Here is a 27,839-nt window from a genome sequence, read left to right on the forward strand (position 1 = left end):
AGTTGGAAAAATAGAAGAAGGTGGTGATCAGACAATAGGATATAAACTCTTTGAGGTCAGGGATTTTTGTTTGTTCATTGCTGTATCTCTGTAATGCCTGGCCATATTCGGGGTTCAATATATGTGTGTTACATGAATTAATAGGATATTTTAAAGTGAGATTTTGGAGTTGGTGCAGTTATTGGTAATGCCAAGGAGTAGGGTATAACAAAGTGGTTGAGTGACTAAGGTGAGAAGGAGAAAAAATAATTGAAAATGATGAAGTCATGGAGTTTCAGCCATAAGGATGTTAAAGTCACTGAAGTAATTTTTTTTAAAAAGAGAGATAAGAAAATAGTCCTAATATCTTTTTTTAAAAACTCATACTGGCCAGGTGCAGTGGCTTATGCCTATAATCCCAACACTTTGGGAGCACGAGGTGGGTGGATTACTTGAGGCCAGGAGTTCGAAACCAGCCTGGCCAACATGGCATAATCCTGTCTCTACTAAAAATACAAAAATCAGCCAGGCACGGTGGCACATGCATGTAATCCTAGCTACTCTGGAGGCTGAGGCACGAGAATCTCTTGAACCCCAGAAGTGGAGGTTGCAGTGAGCTGAGATTGCACCATTGCACTCCAGTCTGGGCAATAGAGCAAAGATCTTGTCTCAAAAATAAATAAATAAATAAATAAACACCTTATACTTATTGAAGTTATATGTACATATCACTTAAATAATTCAATATAATTTAATAAATTAATAATTTAATAATTTAAATAATTCAGTAATTCAAGCTTTGTTCCTAAAAATATAGTCCCCTGACCACCCCCACCCCATATCCCTAACCCTAAAGGTTCTCTTCTTTTAGCTACTTTGTTTTTTATCTGTATGTTGCTAAATAACATGCTTACATTGTTATGTCTTGAATTTTTGTTTGTTTATTTTTTAGAAACAGGATCTCACTCTGTCACGGGTGCTGGAGTGCAGTGGCACCGTCATAGCTCACTGCAGTCTGAAACCTGGGCTCAAATGATCCTCCTGCCTCAACCTCTCAAATAGCTGGGACTACAGGCTTGCACCACCATGCCTGGCTAATTTTTAAAATTGTTTGTAGAGATAAGGTCTCGCTATGTTGCCCAGGCTGGTTTCAAACTCCTGGCCTCAAACACTTCTCCCACCTTCGCCTCCCAAAATGCTGGGATTACAGGCGTGAGCCACCATGCTCAGCCAACCCTAAGTTTTAAAAAGATGTATTAGTTGTATTTTTCTCATTGTTAATGAACTTCCCTTTAGAGTGAAAGTTTCATTTGGGAGAACAAAAAAAACTCTTGTTTTTTTCTATTCCAAGTCAGTGCATTTAGAGATGAAAATTAAATTGCATAAATCTAAATCCTGGAAGAGAAGTGACAGGCATTTTTATAGGGAACTCATTTGAACAGAATTAAAAATGAATATATTCTTAGGTGCTTCTTTCCTAGCTTCACACAGGAAGGAAGAATACAATTCCTCTATTTGTTCTTAATCTGAAGAGGAAAATTTCCTTTGAGGATATGAATGAATTATGAATATTAGAACCATAAATGTTGAGCCTTCATTTTAAGTTGTAAATCCTAGCAAGCATATCGTCATTCTTCAGCCGTGCCCTCCAGGACAGCTGCTTTTGATTTCTTTCCTTAGATATCTCTGCCTTTTGCTTCTTGGGAAGCAGCAGGTTCATTTCCTACCTTCTTGCATTGGGGAACTGCAAGTTGTCTCTGTGGCCCCTGTCCTAACTCTGAATAGTCAGTCTCTACAAAGGGAGCACTCACCTCTGTCAGAATGTATACTGTTTCTAAACATTTAAAATCAGATGTTTTAATATTTGAGTCAAATTAAAGAGAAGGAGATAACAGGAAAATTACTGACATTTACTCATGCGTGTTTGCCGGCACTGGGTTGAACTCTGGGTATACAAAGATAAAGGGGCTCCTTATGGAGGGCAAAGTCTAGATGGAAAAAAATATATATGTAATCCAATTCGTGATTTAAGGTCTGTAATGGATCAGAAAATGCATCATCTCTAGGGAAGATAATTGCCCTTTCTAGTAACTGTGACAATACCTGAATTTTGATGGATAAATATATAATAGAGTAGGAAGACAGACTAGGAAATGCATTATTGGCAGTCGACTCTATCAAAGTAACACTGGCGGCCAGGTGCGTTGGCTCATGCCTGTAATCCCAGCACCTGGGGAAGCCAAGGCAGGAGGATCACTTGAGGTCAGGAGTCTGAGAACCAGCCTGGCCAACATGGCGAAATACTGTATGTACTAATTAGCTGGGCATGGTGGCATGCACCTGTAATCCCAGCTACTCAGGAGGCTGAGGCACAAGAATTGCTTGAACCTGTGGGGCAGAGGTTGCAGTGAGCCATGATCGTGCCATTTTACTCCAACCTGGGCAATAGAGTGAGACTCTGTCTCAAAAAAAAAAAAAAAAGTTAACATTGGCTCTGTGGAGGGGACTTGTGTGAGAGAAGACTGAATTAGGTAGGTGGAGTCATATTTTGAAGACCCTTAATGTCATACTAAGGAATTCCAACTTAATCTTGTTGAGCAGCAATCTCCAAAATAGGTGGTGTACAGAATTAAGTACTAGAGGAAAATATTAGAATTTCTAGTTTTTAAATGTTTTATTTCTTCCTTTTTAAATATCTATCTTTACATATATATTATATAAAGAGCATATCGTATAGTGATCTGTATATTTTAAAAAAAATTTTAAAGTAAGTGTCAATAAGTTCAACTTATTGTTTGGAAAACACCATTTTAGGGTGTCTTTAAGCAGGAAAATGACATATGCAGTAGAAATTAGAGTATGGATTAGAATAAGGAAAACTGGAGCAAGAGAGACACCAGCCAAGAGACTGGAAAAAGATTTTGAGAGCTGAACTAAGGCAGTGCAATAGGGGAAGAGTAGGGGACAGGCAGGAGAGGGAGGACTTCCGTCCTGGACTATGGGCGGATTTCTGGCATCAATTCTGGATGGTAGCAACACCATGATTAAACTAAGGAATATAGTAAGAATATTTAGCTGTGAGCCCAAGGATTATCACATTTCTTTCTTACTGACTGAGTTGGTCGTTTCCCTTCCTAGACCTACTACCCCAACTTCAGTGAAAACAATGTGGCAGTTGGCCCTTGGCCTTGCACTTTGAGGACTATAGACTAGAATCTTTTCCAAGCATTTTAAACCAAAACTGGGGTCCCCATTGCAGTTAACCTTTGGTGTTTATTAAAGTACACAAACTATGCCGGGGCAGTGACTCATGCATGTAATCCCAGCACTTTGGGAGGCTGAAGCAGGAGGATTCCTTGAGCCCAGGAGTTTGAGACCAGCCTGGGCAATACAGGGAGACCCCCTGTCTAAAAGAAAAGAAAAGAAAAAACACACAAACTACTCTTGGGGATTTGATTGGGATTGGACCACGTAGGAAAATGTAAATTGTAACCTTCGTAGTCACACCAAGTAGCTGAATTCATGAGTTCCATATGGGCAGGGGTGGCATGCAGGCTGGTGATTTGGATCATAGCCATTATTTGTGGAAGCACTGGGTGAGTAGAAGTATGGTAGTTACCTTGCCCTGACAGTTTTTTTCCAAGGGAGTAAATGTGTTTTTCTTTCTCCTTGTCATAAGAAATCAGTTGCCAGATTGTGTTATTTATAACAATCTGTCATGGAACAGCTGCCAGGAAAAGAAAAGAGGCTATTCCCAGTAGCTCTCCTCACCTCCCACCCCACCACTACAGCCACACACACACACATCCGGTGTTCTGATTTAACTTTTTTTTTTCCCAGCTAATTTTACTCAGTGGTTTTGACTTGATTGAAAATGTTCTTGTAATGAGAGATTTCTGGGCTTTGCCATGGCTTGGTAATTGGGTTTTCTGAGCTTAATTTGTTTACTTTAGTCAAGACTAACTGGCGGCAGTTTGGATTTTGAATTCCTGGGTGTCTTGGACACTTTAAACACTAAACTGCTGCCTTCCCTTGAAACTTTGCGTGTTTCTATATTGTCAACAGTGCACACATCTGCTTTCCTTCTGAGTTGTGCTTTCTGCCCTTGACATTGCCCTGGCTTCTCTAGAGGAGCAGGCTTGGGATGAGGCATACCAAGGACTGTTGGAATAGTGGGTAGGGAGGTCTTTGGAGAGGCCAGTTGGTCTCTGCAGAAGAGGCATACTGTTGGCATTAGAAAAGAAGTGGGTCCATGAAACGCAGGCAGCTGAGTGTTGACATGTTCAGGGAACTTTCAGAGTAACTGCATTTCTGACATACAGTTGCTTCACAGCCCAAACAGTCCATGTTTGTTCATGGCTTGTGGTCACACATGATCAAAAATACTTATCTGGGTCTTATCAGTTTTTCTACTTTCTCTCTCTGGGCTCTAGTTACTAGAAGTCCATTTGCATTCCTAGAATGGGCTTTACATTTTAGAGTAAAAATAAAAACAATGATCATTTCTTTCTATTACAGCTTTTATAAAATCATAGGCCAGGCGCAGTGGCTTATGCCTGTAATTCCAGCACTTTGGGAGGCTGAGACAGAAGGATCACTTCAGCCTAAGGGTTCGAGACCAGCCCTGGCAACAGAGTGAGACCCTGTCTCTACAAAAATTTTTTAAAAAATAAAATAAAATAAAATAAAATTAGCAGGCATAGTGGCATGTGATGCTTGTAGTCCCAGCTACTTAGGAAGCTGAGGTGGTAGGATGCTTGAGTCCAAGAATTTGAGGTTACAGTGAGCTATGATCATACCTCTGCACTCCAGCCTGGGCAACAGACTGAGACCCAGTCTCAAAAAAAAAATGGTATTATGAAGGTATAAGTATGATTTAGCTTTCCTTTCTTTCTTCTTCTGAGATTTCCAGCTTTGGAAATTTATCAGACAACAAACACTTTCCTTTGGAAGTGGTGGAGTTGCAAAGAGGATGAGATGTGTTTGGTCTCAAGTGACTCTCACTTGGTGCATTCTCTGGGAACAGAGGCAGGAGAGGGACTGATGGAACAGCACCTCCATCTGTATGCTAGGCCCTGTTCTTTCAGACCCACGCCTTTCTTTTCACACTAAGAACAGATGGCAACCAGACATTTAGTGGAGGGGTCTGTTCCTTGCGATCCTTGGGGATTTCGCATTCAGTTTAGCAAAAAGTCATCAAAACGCAAAGAGAGAAATGAGCCTACAGCCTGTTCACAATTATGCAGGACTTGTTTGGCATTCATTGTACTGACAGATTTAAACAGTTTTACAGCTATTGAATGATAACAGCATTTATTTGCCAAGACAACATTGTTACCACTTCTGAGGCATCTGCATTAGAGTCATTTTCTTGATTTTGGAGTACACTTAATAGTTCAATTTATTGTAGATCAGTCAACTTGCAAAAAAACAGCCATCTTTTTAGAGAAACTTAGAAAAATAGAAAGGAGATTTTTTTCCCTCAGCAAATTGTCATTTTCATTCTGATGAAATGGGGCAACTTCTGTATTGTGGTAATGACAACTCTGTGGATGTCTTTAGTAATGATTTGTCTCCTTGCCTTTCTAAGCATTGTTCTAAGTAGGATTCTTCAGGCTGTGTCTTCTTTAGTTTTATGTATGTGGTCTGATTTGTTCATGTTTGCTGCTAGCATGGGGAGTTGCAGGTGTAGGGTTTTTTTTTTTTTTTTTTCTAAAGAGATGTTTATGGGAACTTCTTTTTTTCTTTTTGAGACGGAGTCTTGCACTGTTGCCCAGGCTGGAGTGCAGTGGCGTGATCTTGGCTCACTGCAAGCTCCACCCCCGGGTTAGTGCCATTCTCCTGCCTCAGCCTCCCGAGTAGCTGGTACTACAGGCGCCCGCCACCATGTCCAGCTAATTTTTTGTATTTTTAGTAGAGACAAGGTTTCACTGTGGTAGCCAGGATGGTCTCGATCTCCTGACCTCATGATCCACCCGCCTCAGCCTCCCAAGTAGCTGGTACTATAAGTGCGTGCCACCACACCTGGCTAACTTTTAAAAAATTTTATTTGCTAATTTAAAAAATGTTTGATATATTTTTAGAGATGGAGTCTTACTATGTTGTTCAGGCTGGCCTCAAACTCCTGGCCTTAAGTGATGCTCCTGCCTCAGCCTCCAGAGTAGCTTGGCTCACAGGTGCAAGACACTGTGCCAGGCCTTTTTTTTTTTTTTTTGAGATAGCATCTTGCACTGTCACCCAGGCAGAAGTGCAGTGATGTGATCTTAGCTCACTCTAACCTTGAACTCCTGGGCTCATGCAGTCCTCCTGCCTTGGCTTCCCAAAACACTGGGATTACAGGTGTAAGCCACTCTGTCTAGCCTAGACTTTTTTAAAGTAGCAGAATTGGTTTTCCAAGACAAAGCTTATCCAGAAGCCTAGAAAATAAAATTAATAAAAGAGGAGCTGCCCTGGTTGATTCACGAAGGGCAAATCAGAACCTGCCTTTGCCTGAGGCACCTCTGGGATTACAGGCATGTGCTACTGTGCCTGGCCCTAAACTATATTTCTTTTTTTCTTTCTTTGGAGATGGAGTCTTGCTCTGTCACCCAGGCTGGAGTGCAGTGGTGCTATCTTGGCCCACTGCAGTTTCCGCCTCCTGGGTTCAGGCAATTCTCCTGCCTCAGCCTCCCGAGTAGCTGGGACTATAGGCATGTGCCACCATGCCTGGCTAATTTTTGTATTTTAGTAGAGATGGGGTTTCACTATATTGCTCGGACTGGTCTCAAACTCGTGAACTCAGGTACTCCGCCTACCTTGGCATCCCAAAGTGCTAGGATACAGGCGTGAGCCACTGTGCCCAGCCTAAACTATATTTCTTTAATACTATTCAGTAATACAGATTCTTCAGTTATACAAATAACCATTACTAATTGTTACTAATTTATGTAACTAAATCTTAGTTACATAACTACTATAAATCTGTTTCTTTGTTGGTAAAGTACTAATAATAACAGCTCTGGGCTAGGCACGGTGGCTCATGCCTGTAATCCTAGCACTTTGGGAGGCCAAAGCGGGCAGATTGCTTGAGCCCAGGAGTTCGAGTCCAGCCTGGGAAACACAGGAAGACCCTGTCTCTACTAAAAATAAAAATAAAAATTAGCCAGGTGTGGTAGTGCATGCCTGTAGTCCCAGCTACTAGGGAGGCTGAGGTGGGAGGATCACTTGAGCCCAGGAAGTTGAGGCTCCTATAAGCCATGATCATGCCACTGTACTCCAGCCTGGGTGACAGAGCAAGACCCTGTCTCAGGAAAAAAAATAAATAATAATATATATATATATGTGCATATACGTATACACACATATATATGTATGTGTATATATGTATATGTATGTGTGTATGTGTGTATATATAGTTCTTACTGCATATGGTTGTTGTGAAGATTGAAATGTTTTCCGCCAGGCACGGTGGCTCACGCCTGTAATCTCAGCACTTTGGGAGGCTGAGACAGAAGGATTGTAGGATTGTTTGAGCCCACCAGTTCAAGACCAACCTGGGCAACATAGTGAGAAACAGTGAGACCCTATCTCTATTTTTTTAATTTAAAAATAAAATTAAAATAAAAAATAATAAAAGAAATAATGTTTGCAAAGTGTTATCACAATTCCTGGCCAATAGTAAGCATTCAGTAAATATTAGTTATCATTATTAGTTTTTATTATGATTAATCTTAGTTATTAGAATTATAATCAGGCATGGTAGCTCATGCCTGTAATCCCAGCACTTTGGGAGGCCGAGGTGAGTGGATCCCTTGAGCCCAGGAGTTTGTCACTAGCCTAGGCAACATAGGGAGACACCATCTCTACAAAAAATGTAAAAATTAGCCAAGAGTAGTGGCACACACCTGTAGTTCCAGCTAATTGGGAGGCTGAGGCAGGAGGATCACTTGAGCCTGGAAGGTCAAGGCTGCAGTGAGCTGTGACTGCACCACTGCATTCCAGCCTAGGTGACAGAGTAAGACCCTGTCTGGAAAAAAAAAAAAAAAAAATATATATATATATATATATATATATATATATTCAGAAAGCCCACCACTATGAGAAAACCTTTTCTTCATTGATTTTTTTCATTCATTTGTTAAACACTTATTAAATGCCTACTGTGTGTCAGACACTGGTAATAGGCCTTATTTTTCTCATCTATAAAAATAGAGGCCAGTAATGTTAATAATAAAAGTGCCTTTCTGTCATTCTTACCCTATTATAAGATTGAATGGATGCCTTATACATACCTGAGGTTATATTGTAATTATTTACTATAGAATATTAAGTTCCTGAGAATGAGGCATTGTATTGTGTTCATTCTGTTATTTCCTAGTACTGTAGTAAAGTGATTGTTCTTTGCCATACTAAATCATCAAACTATGCGAAAATGCTTTTTTAAACTATAAAGAGATGTATAAATATAAGATCATATATTCCATAGTCATAGAAATAGACAATGTGGTGGTTTTCAGACTGTTTCTTAGAACCTAGGGTTCCAGAGGTGTCTCAGGGACTGCCCACACAGTTCCTGAGGTACACAAGGGAGAGGTAGAGATTCCAGACCCTATACCAGCACAATTCAATGAGAACAACCCCATTTATTTTACTTGTTTGGCTATGAAAAATGTTTGAAGAGTATTGTCTGATTTGTGTGTTTTTAAGCCATCATAATTTTGTTTTGTGGTGATTTGTGTAATCCATCGTCGTTTATGATATTGACTTTTCCCATCTCCATTTAACAGACAGATGTGCTGGTCCTGAGCTGTGATCTGATAACAGATGTTGCTTTACATGAGGTTGTGGACCTGTTTAGAGCTTATGATGCATCACTTGCTATGTTGATGAGAAAAGGCCAAGATAGCTTAGAACCTGTTCCTGGTCAAAAGGGGAAAAAAAAAGCAGGTAAGGAAGATTGGGGTTTGTTTTGTTTGTTGGGTTTTCATAATTATTATTGTCATTCATGCTTTCCCTGAAAAAACATTTATTAAGAATCTACTCTGCACCACAGATGCTGTGCTAGGAGTTGATGACATAAAGTCAAATAAGACACAGTCCCTGAATGGAAAATGCTTATAACTATTGCTTAGATTCTTTAATGTCCTTTCGTATGCAGAGGGGAGCATTCAGAACTATTTGCATTGTATTTAAGACTCAAATAATTGAATGCATATATCTAAGAAACAAACAAAGACAAATCTAATTTAAAATTAACTTTTAAAAATAGGCCAGGTGCAGTGGCTCACACCTGTGATCCCAGCACTTTGGGAGGCCGAGGCGGGTGGATCACAAGGTCAAGAGTTTGAGACCAGCCTGGCCAGCATGGTGAAACCCCGTCTCTACTAAAAATACAAAAATTAGCCGGGCATGGTGGCATGTGCCTGTAATCCCAGTTACTCAGGAGGCTGAGGCAGGAGAATCACTTGAACCCAGGATGGGGAGGTTGCAGTAAGCCAAGATCATGCCACTGCACTCCAGCCTAGGCAGCAGAGCAAGACTCTGTCTCGGGGGTGGGGGGGGAAAGGAATTAAAGTTACTATCACAAATTTAGTATGGCTGGTTCTTTTCACCGCTTCAGTCACCCTGAATGACTAATAAATGTGATAGTTCTTTCTTTTTCTTTTTGTTTTTTTGTTTTTGTTTTTGTTTTTGTTTTGAGATGGAGTCTCACTCTGTTGCCAGGCTGGAGTGCAGTGGCAAGATCTCAGCTCAGTCCAGTCTCCACCTCCCGGGTTCAAGTGATTCTCCTGCCTCAGCCTCTCGAGTAGCTGGGACTACAGGCACACGCCACCACACCCAGCTAATTTTTGTATTTTTAGTAGAGATGGGGTTTCACCATGTTGGCCAGGATGGTCTCTTATCTCTTGACCTCATGATCCACCCGCCTCTGCCTCCCAAAGTGCTAGGATTACAGGCATGAACCACCGTGCCCGGCCAATAGTTGTTGATCATGCTTATCTTCCTAGGATTATAACATACTTATTTTACTTATAACATACTTATTTTGATATTTATTTTCCGAGGATTCTAGTAGTCCTTTTATGAGTTTGAATTTTTCCTGAATGATGTGTTTTTTTCCTTGAAGTTTTCCTCTGGAATTAGGTTTTGCTTTGCCAGCATTATGTAACCCACTATTTTGTCTTTATTATATATTGGCATATTTTGTTACAATTATTAGACTATGTATAGCTTATTAACTTCTTACTATTATTAATAAATAGAGCCACTTAGAACCTTCATACTTAGGATTTGAATACTCTAGTTAATATTTTTAGCTCTCCTTTTTAGGACGTTTGGTTAAATTATAATTTTCCAGTATAACGTTGAAACTTGTTTCTAGTTGCTTTTTGTGTTCAGATGATCACTGGTGCAGATTAGTTGTTGGATACTTTTTCTACATTATTGTTATGTAATGGTACTCATGCTGATCAGTCTTTTTGTTCTTCATATGGTTTCTGCTTTTGCAAGGTCTGGTTTACGTACAATTCCCTGTATTCATTCTTTTCTGCCTACACAGATAGAAATAAATATATAACCAGATTTTATAAACAGATAAATGTTTTATAATGAATTTTTTTTGTTTCCTTTGTCTGTACTCTTATTTATAAAAATCAATTAAAAAATAAACTTATCCTTATTCTTGTCATTAGAACTTTTCTTTAAATTTTCTCCCTTTTCATAGGCATTGATAGAACTTTTTTTTTTTTTTTTTTTTTTGAGACAGTCTCGCTCTGTCACCCAGGCTGGAGTGCAGTGGCCGGATCTCAGCTCACTGCAAGCTCCGCCTCCCGGGTTTAGGCCATTCTCCTGCCTCAGCCTCCCGAGTAACTGGGATTACAGGCGCCTACCACCTCGCCTGGCTAGTTTTTTGTATTTTTTAGTAGAGATGGGGTTTCACCGGGTTAGCCAGGATGGTCTCGATTTCCTGACCTCATGATCCGCCCGTCTCGGCCTCCCAAAGTGCTGGGATTACAGGCGTGAGCCACCGCGCCCGGCCGATAGAACTTTTTAATACACTTTATATATAGCTTTTATCTCTTAAGTATCATTATAAATGCACAGATTTTCACAGTTCCCTTTCTTTTATTGTAAATTAACAATTTATAATTGTATAAATTTATGGGATACAAAGCAATGTTATAATTTATGTATACAATGTGGAATAATTAAATCAAACAAGTTAACATATCCATCCTTCAAATAACATTTTTCATGGTGAGAACATTTGAAATTTATCCTCTTAGCAATTTTGAAATGTACAATACTCTATTGTTAACTATATTTACAATGTAATTATATTTTAAATTAACTGTAACTATTAGCTACCTACCATTCATTTAAAAATGTTTTCATGCTTAAATTGTCAGTTTGACCAGTGAAAGTTCCTTTAAGCTGGATCCTTTATCCTCTTTGAAAAAGTGTGATGTACATTGGTAACTTTCTATAGCTGGAGTCCGAGTATAGGAGGCAGAGAAGCAGATAGGACTAAAGAAGAGCCAGATATCAGACGAAAGAGTTTGAATTCTTGCCCAAAACAGTGGGGGAGTTGTTGAAGTAAACAAGGTAATGTCATAATTAGATTAGATTAATGTTTTAAGAAGATTTTTCTTTCCTTTTCTTTCTTTTTTTCTTTTTCTTCTTCTTTTTTTTTTTTTTTTTTTTTTTTTTTTTTTTTTTTTTTTTTTTTTGAGAAAGGTCTTACCCTGTTGCTAAGGCTGGAGTGCAGTGGCTCAATCTTGGCTCGCTGCAACCTCCGCTTCCCGGGCTCAAGCAATCCTCCCACCTCAGCCTCCCGAGTAGCTGGGACTATAGGCACGCGCCACCATGCCTGGCTAACTTTTTGTATTTTTTGTAGGGACGGTGTTTCACAATGTCCAGGCTGGCCTCAAACTCCTGAGCTCAAAAGTGATCTCCCTGCCTCAGCCTCCCAAAGTACTGGGATTACAGGCATGAGTCACCACACTTGGCCTCTTTCTTTCTTTCTTTAAAGAGACAGGGGGCACCATGGCTCAGGACTATAATCCTAGCACTTTGGGAAGCTGAGGCAGACAGATGGCTTGAGCCCAGGAGTTTGAGACCAGCCTGGGTAACATGGTGAAACCCCATCTCAACAAACAATGTTTTAAAAATTAGCTGGACATGGTGGCATGTGAGCCTGTAGTCCCAGCTACCTGGGAGGCTGAGGTGGGAGGATCACTAGAGCCTGGGATGTCGAGGCTACAGTGAGCCATGATCATGCCACTGCACTCCAGAGCCTCACTCTGTCACAAACAAACAAAAAAACAAACAAAAAAAAAAAAAAAAGAGAGAGAGAGAGAAATTAGGTCTCATTATGTTGCCCAGGCTGGTCTCAAACTCTTGACCTCAAGCAGTCCTCCCACCTCAGCCTGCCAAGTAGCTGATATTACAGGTACCAGCCATCACTTCTGGCTCAAATTTTCATTCTTAACATGAAATTTTAAACTCCTCAATACCTATATTTTGTTACATTTGAAGGCTAAGATTCACCTAAATAACTGAGTTTTAAATTCCTCCCATAGCATGCTATGCATTTCCATCACAAGCATTTTTTAAAGGATCCTAAGTTTTTCAGATTATGTATTTGGCATGCCTCTTGGCTGCTGTTGTGTGCCAGAACAGCCTGCAGTCCACTGATTCCCAGATACGGTTTAATAGTCTAGATCTTCTACCCAATTTCCTCAAATGGTGTTCTTACTGACTTATAGGAGAATGACTAATGTCTAGATGTTTCTGGAGCCACCTTTCTTCCCCTTGCCACTTTCGTCTCAGAAGATTTATAGGAGATGTAAATACTAAAGAGGGCAGGATCAAATTCATGTTTAGACTTTTTAGAGTATTTCATTCCTGCTACAGGTCTTTACACAGCTTCCTTGCCTGAAATGCTCTCTAGCCCCTTTCTCCTCCCAACACATATATTCCAAATCCAGCTTAGCCTTCAAGTTATTTTCTGAGAAAGACCTTTCCTGACCTTTTAATATAAATTATATCCTTTTGTTGGCCTACATATAGCAGCTTGCTCTCTTATTTACTCTTTCCCCTACTGGACTATAAGCTCCATAAGGGAAGGGATCATATCTCTTTTGTTTATTTTATTCCCAGCACCTGGCCCAGTTATGGCCCATGGTGAGCAATCAATAAATATTATTGAATGGCCTGCTTATAAAGGCAGCTCTTCTTGCCCCCCCCCGCCACCCAGGTAAGTGAAGGTAGACCTGAGCACTAGCAGTTTAAAATCCTAAAGATGTTAATCTGAGCTGTAGTTGAATTCATGAGTAGATATTATAAGAGTGTGTGAGCTTGTAATGCTTTTAGCAATATGGATCTAGCAGACTAACTACATTGTCTATTAATTTTGTGTTTAGAAATGGTTTCAAGATTTTTAAATAAATACCTAGCACTGTACCATGATTGTTAAGAGCACAAGGTCTAGAGTTCAGACTGGGTTTCAGTACTCAAAAGCTGTGGGATTTTGGGCAAATTACTTTGATCTTCATGAATTTCATTTTCTTCTGTTGTAAAGTGAGCCTGAATCCTTTCAGGATTTTTGTGAGAATTAAGTATCATGGTTATAAGGCATGTGGCCCATTCATTACCTGAAAGATAGTAGATGCTTAATAATTTGTAATTGCTATTGTAATTTGGTACTGAAACTTAACAAATCTCATTTAATAACTTTGTAAACATTTTATATCACATATTTATTTCATGTAAAATGGCAGTGCTTTAAAAGCCACAGAATATCAGAGTGTTTTTGTTTGCATTTTTACCATAATAGCTTGTAAGTTTGAAGGGAAACTCATAGTGGCAAATGTCTAGACAAGCCTCTTTGGAAGGCTCACATGTAACTTTTTTTTTGAGACAGAGTCTTGCTCTGTTGCCCAGGCTGGAGTGCAATGGCGGGATCTTGGCTCACTGCAACCTCCACCTCCCGGGTTCAAACAATTCTCCTGCCTCAGCCTCCCGAGTAGGTGGGATTATACGCGTCCACCACCATGCCCAGCTAATTTTTTTTTTTTTTTTTTTTTGTATTTTTAGTAGAGACAGGGTTTCACTATGTTGGCCAGGCTGGTTTTGAACTCCTGACCTCAAGTGATCCACCCGCCTCAGCCTCCCAAAGTGCTAGGATTACAGCCGTGAACCACCGCGCCTGGCCCACATGTAACTTTTCTAGTGATTCAAACAGCCCTGTGTTTCTAGCATTTTCTAGAAGGTACCAACTTTTGGGAAAAAAAATTTTTTTTCTCAGGAAAAAAATGGACAAGTTAGAAGTGTAAGCAAGACCCAGAAACCCAGCTAAGGCCGTGCTGGGAACTGGGGTTCTAAACTCTGAGAAACCTCATTTCCTTTTTTTTTAGCAGTAGATACCATTATTATTCAGCCACTGTTTCACCATTGCTTGATACTACTTCCTGAGTGAAAGGGTGAAGAGATCAGCCTACCACAGTTACTGGGTATGTGTTATGCCAACTCTTGAACTAGGCACCAAGGCTATAGAAATGGAAAAAAAAGCCCAAAATGCCACAATATCCCACCCCTCAAGGAGACACAAACAAGTGTTCATTGTACTCTCCCCAATCATAGGGCATTTTAAGAAACTTGGAACCTGATGGGGAAAATTAGATTAGCTATTGTGTTTTTAAAAGAATTTACAGGCTGGGCGCACTGGCTCACGCCTGTAATCCCAGCAGTTTGGGAGGCCAAGGCAGGAGGATCATTTGAGGTCAGTAGTTCGAGACCAGTCTGATCAACATGGTGAAACCCTATCTCTACAAAAAATACAAAAAAATTAGCTGGGCATGGTGGCGCATGCCTATAGTCTCAGCTACTCGGGAGGCTGAGGCAGGAGAATTACTTGAACCCGGGAGGCAGAGGTTTCTGTGAGCTGAGATTGCGCCACTGCACTCCACCCTGAGCAACAGAGCAAGACTCCCGTCTCCAAAAAACCAAAAAAGAATTTATAAAAGCCTCACATCTGTAATTGTTTACATTCACAAACATCAAACAGTAAAGGCAACACATATGAAGAGAATTTCAGTGATACCATATATACATGTATGTCTTAAAGTTGCAATAATATGTAAAAATAATTTGTTTTCCATTCCTTGTTAGAAACTTAACTTTCCTTTTCTCAATTTCAGTGAGAAGATAATATATTTATATTGCTTTATTGCAGATAATATGTTTGTTAGGGGGCTTTTTTCCCTGTACATTCCTCTATGTAATTGTTTAATACTATTATGATTTAATGACACAAATTATTGACTATTGTCTCTATAGTCCCACTGTATCTCTTGGAATACTTGAAATAGAAAATGTTCTAGGGGCCGGGTGCGGTGGCTCACTCCTATAATCCCAGCACTTTGGGAGGCTGAGACGGGTGGATCACGAGGTCAGGAGATTGAGACCACCCTGGCTAACACGGTGAAACCCCGTCTCTACTAAAAATACAAAAAAAAAAAAAAAAAAAAAAAATATTAGCCGGGCGTGGTGGCAGGCGCCTGTGGTCCCAGCTACACGCGAGGCTGAGGCAGGAGAATGGTGTGAACCTGGGGGGCGGAGCTTGCAGTGAGCCGAGATCGCGCCACTGCATTCCAGCCTGGGCGACAGAGCGAGACTCCGTCTCAAAAAAAAGAAAAGAAAATGTTCTAGGAAACTACTTTATTTAACCAATCCAATTCACTGTAGTATTTCCCAAACTCCTCACTTCTCAGAGTTATATAGCCTTGGCCCAGACTGGAATCAGTACATGTTAATGTACTTCAGAACCATGAGTGAAAACTCTTACTTGGCTGTCACCTCTTGATCAGCTTAGCTCCCTCTGCACTAACAGATGTTGGCAGGCAGTTCTGAGCCAGTACAGTATTTCTTTTGCTACAGCTTTCTTTATTTCTCTTGAAGCTGTACTACCAAAAAAAAAAAACCTGTTTGGGCTTCTGTGTTAACTATTTTCTCCTCTCAGTCTTCCAAATCCCACCCCATTAAAAAAAAAAACTTAAAGTGGGCCGGGCACGGTGGCTCACGCCTGTAATCCCAGCACTTTGGGAGGCTGAGGCGGGTGGATCGCCTGAGGTCAGGAGTTCAAGACCAGTCTGGCCAACTTGGTGAAACCCTGTCTCTACTAAAAATTCAAAAATTAGCTGGGCGTGGAGGTGGGTGCCTGTAATCCCAGCTATTCAGGAGGCTGAAGCAGGAGAATCGCTTGAACCTGGGAGGCAGAGGTTGTAGTGAGCTGGGATCACCACTGCACTCCAGCCTGGGCAACAAGAACAAAACTTCTCAAAAAAAAAGAAAAGAAAAAGAAAATAAAAAATAATAAAAAATTTAAAAAATAAGAATAAAATGACTTGAAATTCCCACATACTCAATTTTTTTTTTTCTTTTGAGACAGAGTCTCACTCTGTTGCCCAGGCTGGAGTGCAGTGGCGCAATCTTGGCTCACTGCAACCTCTGCCCTCCAAGTTCAAGCGAGTCTCCTGCCTTAGCCTACCAACTAGCTGGGATTACAGGTGCCTGCCACCGCACCCAGCTAATTTTTTGTATTTTTTAGTAGAGACGGGGTGTCACCGTCTTGGCCAGGCTGGTCTCATGATCCACCAGCCTCAGCCTCCCAAAATGCTGGGATTACAGGCATGAGCCACCACGCCCGGCCTGTTTCACTCTTGTTGCACAGGAAGGAGTGCAATGGCACGATCTTGGCTCACTGCAACCTCTGCCTCCTGAGTTCAAGTGATTCTCTTGCCTCAGCCTCCCAAGTAGCTGGGATTACAGGCATGTGCCACCATGCCCGGCTAATTTTGTATTCTTAGTAGAGACGGGGTGTCTCCATGTTGGTCAGGCTGGTCTCAAACTCCCAACCTCAGGTGATCCACCCGCCTCGGCCTCCCAAAGTGCTGGGATTACAGGCGTGAGCCACCACACCCGGCCATAATTTTCTAATTTACCAAGTTTTTGTTTTGTTTTTTAACCTATTTATGGCCTAACAGCATTATGTGGACAGTTGCTCAAGATAGCATCAGTGGTAAGTGGTAAGAGCCAGAACTCGAACTCATGCCTTCTGATTTCATAACCTGTGTTTTCTATTTCTTTTTTGAATTTAGTTTTTGTCTTTATCAAAGTTTTATATGCCCAAAATTTAAAGAGTATCTAATTAATAAGTAGCAGCCCCTCACCCTATCTATCCTCACCCTAGAGATGCCACTTTCAACGTTTTTAGCTAATTTTTTGGCATTTAACTCCATATCTCCAAATAACCTGCTTTTATTTGCTGTATCTTAATTTTTTTAGCTTTAAGAATTATCTGTTCACTTCTTACTATAGAATGTAAAGATTTGGTTGTGTTTTACCACATGCTCTGCCCCCGATACGTGTATGCAACGTTGTATTCGGCCCAATTTCCTAATATAATTATTCATATTGTATTGTTAATTAACTGAATATTTTATGTTTATATTATCATGACTATATAAATAGTATTCACAGTTGAGCCTTGTAGTATATGATTACTTTTCTCTTTCCTCCCCTTGTTTTCCTAAAGATTGTATTGCTTTTTCATTTGCTTATTTTCTTTGTATTTATTACTAATTCAACCCAAGCTCCAGTTGTGTGAATTTCCTCTCCTTACATTGCAACACACTAGATGTCCTCTCAATTTCAAATTCTTCAAGGTACCTCTCCTAAAGCTTTTCTAATCTGAGTTAGTTGCCCTGCTGTAGAGCTGTCATTTTAGGTTCAGCCTTCACTGTCTTGAACCTCATGTTTTCTTCTTTCTTTCTTTACACCCACATTTTCTGTAGGACATATCCCCTGGAAGCCTCCTGAGATAGAGATTGTAAGAAGTAAATTTTTGAGCTTTTGCATCCCTGAAAATGTCTTTATTCTGCCCACATAGTTGTTTGATATTTTGGCTGGATATAAACTTCTCTTGGAAATCATATCCCCTCAGAATTTTGAAGGTTTTTGTTTGTTTTGTTTTGTTTTACTCTCTTCTAGCTTTTCTATTAAGAAGCCCAACATCATTCTGATTCTTGATTATTTGCATGAAACATTGTTTTCCTCTCTTTTTCTTGGGATGGGAGGGGGAGCTTATAGGATCTTTTTGTTTCCAAAGTGCTTCAAGTGTAAACACTTAAAATCTACTCTCTTAGGAATTTTCAAGAATACAGTACATTGTTACTTACTAGTCACCAGGTTGTGTTAGGTCTCTTCATGAACTTATTCCTCCTATCTAAGTGAAATTTTGTATTATTTGACAAAGGTCTCACAATAGTTTTTTCTTTGTTTGTTTGTTTGTTTTTTTATCACATGGTATTCCCAAGCAGACTTCCATGCAAGTACTAACTAGGCCTGACCCAGCATAGATCTGATGAAATCAGATGCCTTCAGGGTGATATGGCTGTAGACCCCCCCACCCCCACCCCATAGTCTAAGTTTCTAGTTTCTTTTTCTTGTCTTACTGTGCTGGCCAGGACCTCCAATAAAATTGTGAGTACAAAATGATGCTAGTTGGCACCCTTTTCTCATTCCTGATTTTAAAAGGAATATTTTCAACATCCCTCCAGTTAAAATGATGTTTATTACTATAGGTGTGTGTGTTTGTTTTGAGACAGTCTCTCTCTGTCATCCAGGCTAGAGTGCAGCGGCACAGTCTTGGCTCACTGCAACCTCCACCTCCTGGGTTCAAGCGATTCTACTGCCTCAGCCTCCCAAGTAGCTGGGATTACAGGCATGTGCCACCACGCCCAGCTAATATTTGTGTTTTTGGTAGAGATGAGATTTTACCATGTTAGCCAGGCTGATCTCCAACTCCTAGCCTCAAATGATCCACCTGCCTTGGCCTCCCAAAGTGCTGGGATTATAGGCATGAGCCACCATGCCCAGCCTATTATACATTTTTATAGGTACTTCTCATCAGATTTAGAAAGTTCCTAAGTTCTGATTTATTGGGAGTTTCTTGGCCTAAGTATATAAATTTTATCAGATGCTTTTTCTGCATCTGTCAAGTGGTTATATGGTTTTTCTCTGATGATATGATGATGATACCTGGGATAAACCCAACTTGGTCATGGCTTATTATCCTTTTACACATTGTATTAATTTTTACTACATAACAAACGTTCCTAAACTCTAGTGGCTTAAAACAACAAACATTTACTTGCTTATGAGTCTGTAGGTTGGCAGTTTGGCCTAAGTGTAGCTGAGATGGCTCATCTCTGTTCAAGTGATGTCAGCTCATGTATTAACAATTACTTATAAAAGTTGCCACACATTTAACAGTTTAAAACAATACTGTGAGCCAATAATCCAGGCATGGCTTAGCTGGGTCCACCAGAGTCTTTCAGAAGGCTGCAGTCAAGATATCAGCTAGGGCTGGAGTCTCATCTGAAGGCTCAACTGGGAAGAGATTTGGTTCCAAGCTTACTTGGTTATTGGGAGAATTTCATTTCCCTCAGGACTGTTGGACTGAGCCTCAGTTTCCACCAAGCTATTAGCCAGAAGCTACCTTCCTTTCTTTATTACTTGGGCCTTTCCAGCATGGAAACTTACTTCATCAAAGCCAGCAAGGGAAAAACTCTTCTAGAAAGACAGAAGTCACAATCTTATGTAACCTAATTATAGAAGTAACATTTTATTACCTTTGCCACGTTCTGTTGGTTAGAAGCAAGTCACTAGGCCAGCCCACATTCAAGAAGGGATATACAAGGATGTGAATACCAGGAGGCAACTATCATTCTTATCTTAGTCTCCCGTAACTGGGCTCATTAATATGTATGGAGCCTTGGCTGGACCCAGTGGCTCACACCTGTAATCTCAGCACTTTGGGAGGTGGGTGGATCACCTGAGGTCAGGAGTTCGAGACCAGCCTGGCCAGCATGGCAAAACCCCATCTCTACTAAAAATACAAAAGTTAGCTGGACATGGTAGCACATGCCTGTGGTCCCAGCTACTTGGGAGGTTGAGGCAGGAGAATTGCTTGAACCCAAGAGGCGGAGGTTGCAGTGAGCCAAGGTCGTGCCACTGCACTCCAACCTGGGCGACAGAGTAAGACCGCACCTCCAAAAAAAAAGAAAAATATACATAGAGAGCCTCAGCCTTGACAGCTGGATTTTTCTTTTCGACTAGTCTCTTACCATCCAGGGGGTTAGCCCAGGCTTGTTTACAAGCCCAGGCTTGTTTACAGGTTCTAAGCATGACTGCAGAAGCTACAAAGTCTCTTGAAGCCTAAACTCAGAACACACACTGTCACTTCAGCTGCACTCTGTTCAAAGCTAGTTACTGAGCAAGCCCAGATATAAAGGATAAGGAACTAACCTTACTTTTGGATAGGAGGAGCTCCAACAAGTTTGTGAGCCTTCTTAATCTACTTGACATACTATTTTGACTTGCTAATGAGTAAATTTGCCTTTTCCTTTCTCATGATATCCTTGCCTGGTTTTGGCATCAGGATCATGCTGGCCTTATAAAATGAGTTGGAATTCCCAGCTCTAGACATAGCACCTGCCATAGGGTAGGTGTACAAAGATATTTATTGGTAGAATGAATGAATCAATGAATGAATGGATAAGCAAAATGTGTGTAGATGAGACAGAAGAATCAGTCAGAGAAGTAAAAGTCAACTAGGGGAAAAAACGTGAATACTTGAATATGACAGATTTTTTTTTTTTTTAAATAGAAGTTCAGTTTTATCTGCTTTCTTAAGTTTGTGTAGCCTTTCTTCTTAGGAAGACATTCTACAATTACCTGCTCTGCTCCCAAAGTGAAATTCATATTTTGCTAAAGCAGAACAGAAAGAAACCTTTCCAAGTTTCTATAATTTGTATCACATTCTGAAGTCCCAGTTACTATGATAGCTGTAAAGAAGCAATACAAGGTGGAGGGTCTGAGAGGGAGAGAAAAGGGACTAAAGTGCAACATAGCTAAAAAATTGGCTGGCTGGAAATTATTGCTCCCAGGACATCAGTGATTCAAGGTTTCTGTGAGCCTTAGGACTTGGGTAGGGAAAGCATTCCAAATTATATCCAAAAATAACATCTCCGTGTTTCTTTTTTAAATGGCTGACTCATAATGAGACCCTTACAGACTTTGTTACATTCTCAAGTTTCCATGTAATGTATAAATTGATATATGTCTAAGCTGCTATGTGGCATTTGAAATTCTCTGCAAAATTTAGCTTCAAATTGGCAGCATTTGCTCTTCCTTTTTTGGATTTCATTTGGTTATTGAACAAAAAACCCTAACATATATTTTTTTTTATAATTGTTTTTCCTCATTTATATTCAAACACTGCATATAAGATGACCAGACACCATCTGATTGGTGACTTTAAATATTTTCAAGTACCTGAACTAAACATATTGCACAATTGAATAGTATATTTGGTTATAGGTATACAGGCAGCTTTAGCCAACAGTGAAACATATTCTGTTATTTAGCAGCCATTGTCTGTCAGTAGGAAGCAAATTCATCTTTACAGATCTCATTTTTTCTAGAGCTAAACTTTCTGTTTCTCCTTTATAAAGAGGTATTGAGGCATTGCTTTATTTGGTTGTTGTGAGAATTAGAGGGTGTATTTTGTTTAATTTTTAAACTTAACATTTTATTTAATGTTTTAGTTAATAACACTATTATAAATGCTTTACAAATATTAATTCACTTAATCTACATAATAAACCCATGAGACAAACACTATTATTATCCCCATTTTATAGATGAAACTGAGGAACAGAGAAGTTAAGTAAATTGCTGTAACATAAACTGATAATTGGCTAAGCTGGGATTCATACCCAGGTGTTCTGGCTCCAGAACTTCTGTTCTTAATCATTCTGCTATTTTGTCACTATGTGAAAATGTTTCTGTAAGGTATAGATACTGTACAGTTTAGTAGCACATATTATTAAGTATGTAACACTGTACTAGATGTTATGGAAGATATAAAAGAATCAGAAGCCTGCCTTTGAAAAGTTTATAATCTAGTTGGGGAAGAGAAGTATGACATAGAAAATAGCAATAATATAGCAGCCTGTAAGATCACTGTCTACCAAGAACCATTCACACATAATAAAATATACACTTTTTTAAATGCCTTATACATAGCATAGAATCTACTGCCTGTAGTTAATGTTGATTGAATGTGAATGATTTAAATAATATTATTCCCATTTTCACAGTAAGAAGACCTGGGTTATTATTTGCAGAGAGAAAATTCTTTAAAAAAAAAAAAAAAATGAAGTGCCCTAAATAAATAAAGTAACATTACTTACTTATTTATTTATTTATTTACTGAGATGGAGTCTCGCTCTGTTGCCCAGGCTGGAGTGCAGTGGCGTGATCTCAGCTCAGTGCAGCCTCTGCCTCCTGGGTTCAAGTGAGTCTCCTGCCTCAGTCTCCCAAGTAGCTGGGGTTACAGGCGCCCGCCACCACACTCAGCAGCTGATTTTTTTATTTTCAGTAGAGATGGGTTTCACCATGTTGGCCAGGCTGGGCTGGAACTCCTGACCTCAGGTGATCCACCTGCCTTGGCCTCCCAAAGTGCTGGGATTACAGGCGTGAGCCACCATGCCCGGCCTATTTATTTATTTTTGAGAGAAGGTCTTGGTCTGTCATCCAAGCTGGAGTGTACTACAGCAGTCATGGCTCACTGCAGCCTTAGCCTCCCAGGCTAAAGGGATCCCCCTGTCTCAGCTTCCTCACTATAGGTACGTGCCACCATGCCCAGCTAATTTTTTAATTATTTGTAGAGATGAGGTCTTGCAGTGTTGCCCAGGCTGATCTCGAATTCCTGGGCTTAAATGATGCTTCTGCCTCAGCCTCCCAAAGTGCTGGAATTACAGGCATGAACCACTGCCCAGCATCTCTCTTTCTTTGTAATATATATTCAATATATATATATAAGGCATACATAATATAATATATATAATTATTTTCTGAGCTATCTGAGAATAAGTTGCAGATATGATTTTCCTTTGTCTTTAAATATGTCGATATGTATTTCCTCCATCTCCTCCAAAAATGATAGTCTCTAAAAACAGGAAATTACGTTGGTACCATACTTCAATATACAGACTTTATTTAAACTTCACCAATTAACTTGATAATATCCTTTAGAGCAGTACAAAACAAATTTGATCACCCATGTTTTAAATACCATGGCATGTGCTATAGGACACTCATTGGTATAGTTTGCATGTTCCCCCAAATCTCATATTGAAATGTAATCCCCAGTTTTGGAGATAGGGCCTCGGGGGAGGTGTTTGGGTCATGGGTGCGGATCTCTCATGGCTTGGTGCTGTTCTTGTGATAGTGAGTGAGTTCTCGTTTAAAGGTATGTGGCATCTTGCCCCCAGCTCTCTCTTATTCCCCTCTCTTGCCATGTGACTATTCTGCTCTCACTTTACCTTCTACCATGAGTAAAAAGGTCCCTGAGGCTTCCGCAGAAACCTCCTGTATGCTTCCTGTATACCCTGCAGAACCATGAGACAATTATAAATTATAAGTATTTCTTTGTAAATTACCTAGTCACAGATTCTTTATGGTAACGCAGAATGGCCTAACACACTTATTATGGCTCCTCTCTCATCTCAATCCTGTGGTTTTTTTGTTTGTTTGTTTTTGTTTTTTTTGAGATGGAATCTCACTCTGTCACCCACGCTGGAGTGTACTACAGTGGCACGATCTCAGCTCACTGCAACCTCCACCTCCCAGGTTCAAGTAATTCTGCCTCAGCCTCCCAAGCAGCTGGGACTACAGGGCATACTACCACACTCGGCTAATTTTTGTATTTTTAGTAGAGACAGTGTTTCACCATGTTGGCCAGGCTGGTCTCAAACTCCTGACCCCAGGTGATCCACCCAACTCGGCCTCCCAAAGTATTGGGATTACAGGCGTGAGCCACTGCACCCACCCTTCAATCCTGTGTTGGTTCCAAGAGCACTGAGCAGATACTGTGTTCCCTGGCTTATTCATGCAGGCAGGGCAAATGGCTTTATTTGATTTTTTTTTTTCTTTTGTATGATTCAGTGGAGCAGCGTGACTTCATTGGAGTGGACAGCACAGGAAAGAGGCTGCTCTTCATGGCTAATGAAGCAGACTTGGATGAAGAGCTGGTCATTAAGGGATCCATCCTACAGAAGTAAGCCCTAGGGTGTTTTCTTCTGGCAATTATCCTTGTCTTAAAACAAAATAAAACCACCCAGTGGGTGGGAAAGAGGGAATGAAAACTAGACTATACTGTGTGAAATTGACAAAAGTATGTGAATATTTTTCCCATGAGACAAGATGAAGGCTTTTCTTCACTGCATAAGCCTGTTTCTCTGTCTTTTCTTGCCAAGGTAGAGCCAAATCCTGCATAAGAGTCAGGCAAAGCAGCTGTGAGAAGAACAAGACTGTCTTTCTGACAATGTTATAAAACCCCCTTTAAAAAAAAAAAGCGGTGAAAAAAACAACATAAAATGTACCATTCTAACCTTTGGTTTTTTGTTTGTCTTTGTTTTGTTTTGTTTTTTTGGTTTGTTTTGTTTTGGTTTGTTTTTTGTTTTTGTTTTTCGTTGTTTGAGATGGAGTCTCACTCTGTCACCCAGGCTAGAGTGCAGTGGTATAATCTTGGCTTACTGCGACTCTGCCTCCTGGGTTCAAGTGATTCTCCTGCCTCAGCCTCCTGAGTAGCTGGGATTACAGGTATGCACCACCATGCCCAGCTATTTTTTGTATTTTTAGTAGAGATGGAGTTTCACCATGTTGGCCAGGCTGGTCTCGAACTCCTGACCTCAAGTGATCTACCTACCTTGGCCTCCCAAAGTGCTGAGATTACAGGCATGAGCCACCATGCCCGGCCCATTCTAAGTGGACTTTTTTTTTGAGATGGAGTCTTGCTCTATTGCCCAGGCTGGAATGCAATGGTGCAATCTGGGCTCACTGCAACCTCTGCCTCCCAGATTCAAGCGATTCTCCTGCCTCAGCCTCCCAAGCAGCTGGGACTACAGGCACCCACCACCACACCCAGCTAATTTTTGTATTTTTAGTAGATACGGGGTTTCATCATATTGACCGGGCTGGTCTTGAACTCCTGACCCGTAGTCCACCCGCCTCAGTCTCCCAAAGTGCTGGGATTACAGGCGTGAGCCACCATGCCCGGCCCTAACTGGCCATATATATATATATATATATATATATATACTGGCTATATATATATATATATATATATTTTTTTTTTTTTTTTTTTTTTTTTTTTTTTTGAGACGGAGTCTTGCTCTGTCACCCAGGCTGGAGTGCAGTGGCCGGATCTCAGCTCACTGCAAGCTCCGCCTCCCGGGTTTACGCCATTCTCCTGCCTCAGCCTCCCGAGTAGCTGGGACTGCAGGCGCCCGCCACCTCGCCTGGCTATTTTTTTGTATTTTTTAGTAGAGACGGGGTTTCACCGTGTTAGCCGGGATCGTCTCTCGATCTCCTGACCTCGTGATCCGCCCATCTCGGCCTCCCAAAGTGCTGGGATTACAGGCTTGAGCCACCGCGCCCGGCCCTAACTGGCTATTTTTAAGTGAACAGTTCAGTAGTGTTAAATGTGTTCAAATTGTGGTGAAACAGATCTCGAGAACTTTCATCTTGCAAATCTGAAATTCTATACCCATCAAACAACAACTCCCCATTTTTTTTCTCCCCACAAGTCCTTGCTACCTATGATTCTACTTTAAATGTCTCATGTAAGTGAAATCATACAATATTTGTCTTTTTGTGACTGTCTTTTTATTTTACTTATTTACTTATTTTACTTAGCATAATGTCCATGTTGTAGCATATAACTGGATTTCCTTTTTTTAAAGACTGAATAATATTCCATTGTATGTATATACCACATTTTGTCATCCATTTATCTTCTGACAGACATTTGAGTTGCTGCCACCTCTTGACTGTTGTGAATAGTGCTGCAGTGAACGTGGGTGTACAGACATCTCTTCAAGACCTTGCTTTCAGTTCTTTTGGATATATATTTAGAAGTGAGATTACTGGATCATATGATAGAGAACTATGATGTTTAATTTTTTGAGGAAGCTACATACTGTTTCCATGGCATTTTCACTGTTTTATAATCCCACCAAGTGGGATTAAGATCCCCAGTTTCTCCACACCAGTACTTACATGGTAACTGATATCAGATACAGAAGGAAAAGAGACAATTCATTTGTGTTATATCAAAACAAACAAAACATCCAGGCAGAGCCGTGACTCAAGCATGAATAAGATCAAAAGAATCAGAATGTCAGCCGTACAAATATGCTACAGAAAACAAAATGAAAGCAAGAAAAATATCCTGTAAAAGACAAAGAAGCTATCCTGAAACGAATATAGCTCACGAAATAAAAGAAATTTTCTTAAAACTATGCAACTGCATAACCATAAAACTACTTATTAAAACATGAATTTAATAAATAAAAGTTCAGCAATGAGATGATAAAAAAGAGGATATTATAGAACTAAAAAAAAAGAGGATTGGCCGGTTGCAATGGCTCATGCCTATAATCCCAGCACTTTGGGAGGCAGAGGCGGGTGGATCACAAGGTCAGGAGATGGAGACCATCCTGGCTAACACAGTGAAACCCCGTGTCTACTAAAAATACAAAAATTAGCCGGGCGTGGTGGCATGTGCCTGTAGTCCCAGGTACTTGGGAGGCTGAGGCAGGAGAATCACTTGAACTGGGGAGGCAGAGGTTGCAGTGAGCCAATCTCGTGCCATTGCACTCCAGCCTGGGCGACAGAGTGAGACTCGGTCTCAAAAAAAAAAAAAAAAAAAAACCAGGTTTAAATAATTACAGAATTAATACATTTTAAAATAGCAAAAGAATGGAATAAACACCACTGAAAATCAAATTGTTGGCAAAAAGGAATGGTTTCAGATATGAGTGATCTAGGTAAAAAAGAAAATCGTTTAAGAAATTGGAATCTCTGAGGTTGGAGGATCGCTTGAGTCTAAGAGGTTGAGGCTGCAGTGAGCCATGGTTGTACTACTGTACTCCAGGCTGGGTGACAGAGCGAGACCCTGTCTCAAAAAATGAAAGAAAGAGAGGGAGAAAGAGAAGGAGGGAGGGAGGAAGGAAGGGAGGGAAAGAAAGAAAAGAAAGAAATTAGAATTTCATAGAAATGAAATACAAAGATGATTAAATGTAATTAATGAATTAATGCCTCCGAATTAGAACATGGATTTCTAGAAAGAAAGAAATGAAGGGGGAAGAAAACATCAGTGAAATTATTTTTTAATTTTTCTTAGGATAAAAGGAGCTGGATTTCTAGACTGAAAGGAAACTGAGTTCCCAGTAAAATGGAGAAAAGAAACATACCAAGTTTATCATTGTGAAATTTTATAACTGCTAACAAAGAGACCTTACAAGCTCCCGGAAAGGAGAGAGGATATCATATACAAAGGAATTAAAATAGCTTTGAACTTCCTAACAGCAACACTGGCAACTATAAACAATGCCTTTAACATTCTTATTTCTATCTAATCAAACTATCAATCAAATATGAGAGTAGAATGAGAACTTTTTAGACATTTGCTTTCCATGCATCTGTTTTCAGAAAGCTACTAGACAAGGATGCACACTTTTACTGCTGTTACCCAACATAGTACTGGAAGTCCTAGCTAAAGCAGTCAAACAAGAGAAGGAAATAAAGGGCATCTAAATTGGAAAGGAAGAAGTCAAATTATCTGTGTTTGCAGATGATATAATTTTATATTTGGAAAAACCTAAAGACTCCATGAAAAACTATTAGAACTGATAAATACAGTAAAGTTCCAGGATACAAAATCAACATATGAAAATCAGTAGTATTTC

At 40.1% G+C, this 27,839-nt stretch overlaps 1 protein-coding gene across 8 annotated transcripts in view; it reads left to right on the forward strand.

Annotated features, from left to right (window-relative positions):
* Positions 1-27,839, forward strand: part of EIF2B3 (eukaryotic translation initiation factor 2B subunit gamma) — a 146,259-nt gene that overhangs the window by 39,432 nt on the left and 78,988 nt on the right. For 7 of the 8 annotated variants that reach the window (XM_074008645.1, XM_015451901.4, XM_074008631.1 and 4 more), the window contains 2 exons: positions 8,745-8,904; positions 24,034-24,145. In XM_074008645.1, coding sequence (XP_073864746.1) covers positions 8,838-8,904; positions 24,034-24,145 — 179 coding nt within the window. In that variant the 5' untranslated portion in view covers positions 8,745-8,837. Of the gene's footprint in view, positions 1-8,744; positions 8,905-24,033; positions 24,146-25,893; positions 26,469-27,839 lie in introns of those variants that run through there. The other variant, XM_074008654.1, reaches the window with a different exon arrangement.

This window comes from Macaca fascicularis, chromosome 1 (genome assembly GCF_037993035.2).
Source record: "Macaca fascicularis isolate 582-1 chromosome 1, T2T-MFA8v1.1".
Taxonomy (NCBI): domain Eukaryota; kingdom Metazoa; phylum Chordata; class Mammalia; order Primates; family Cercopithecidae; genus Macaca; species Macaca fascicularis.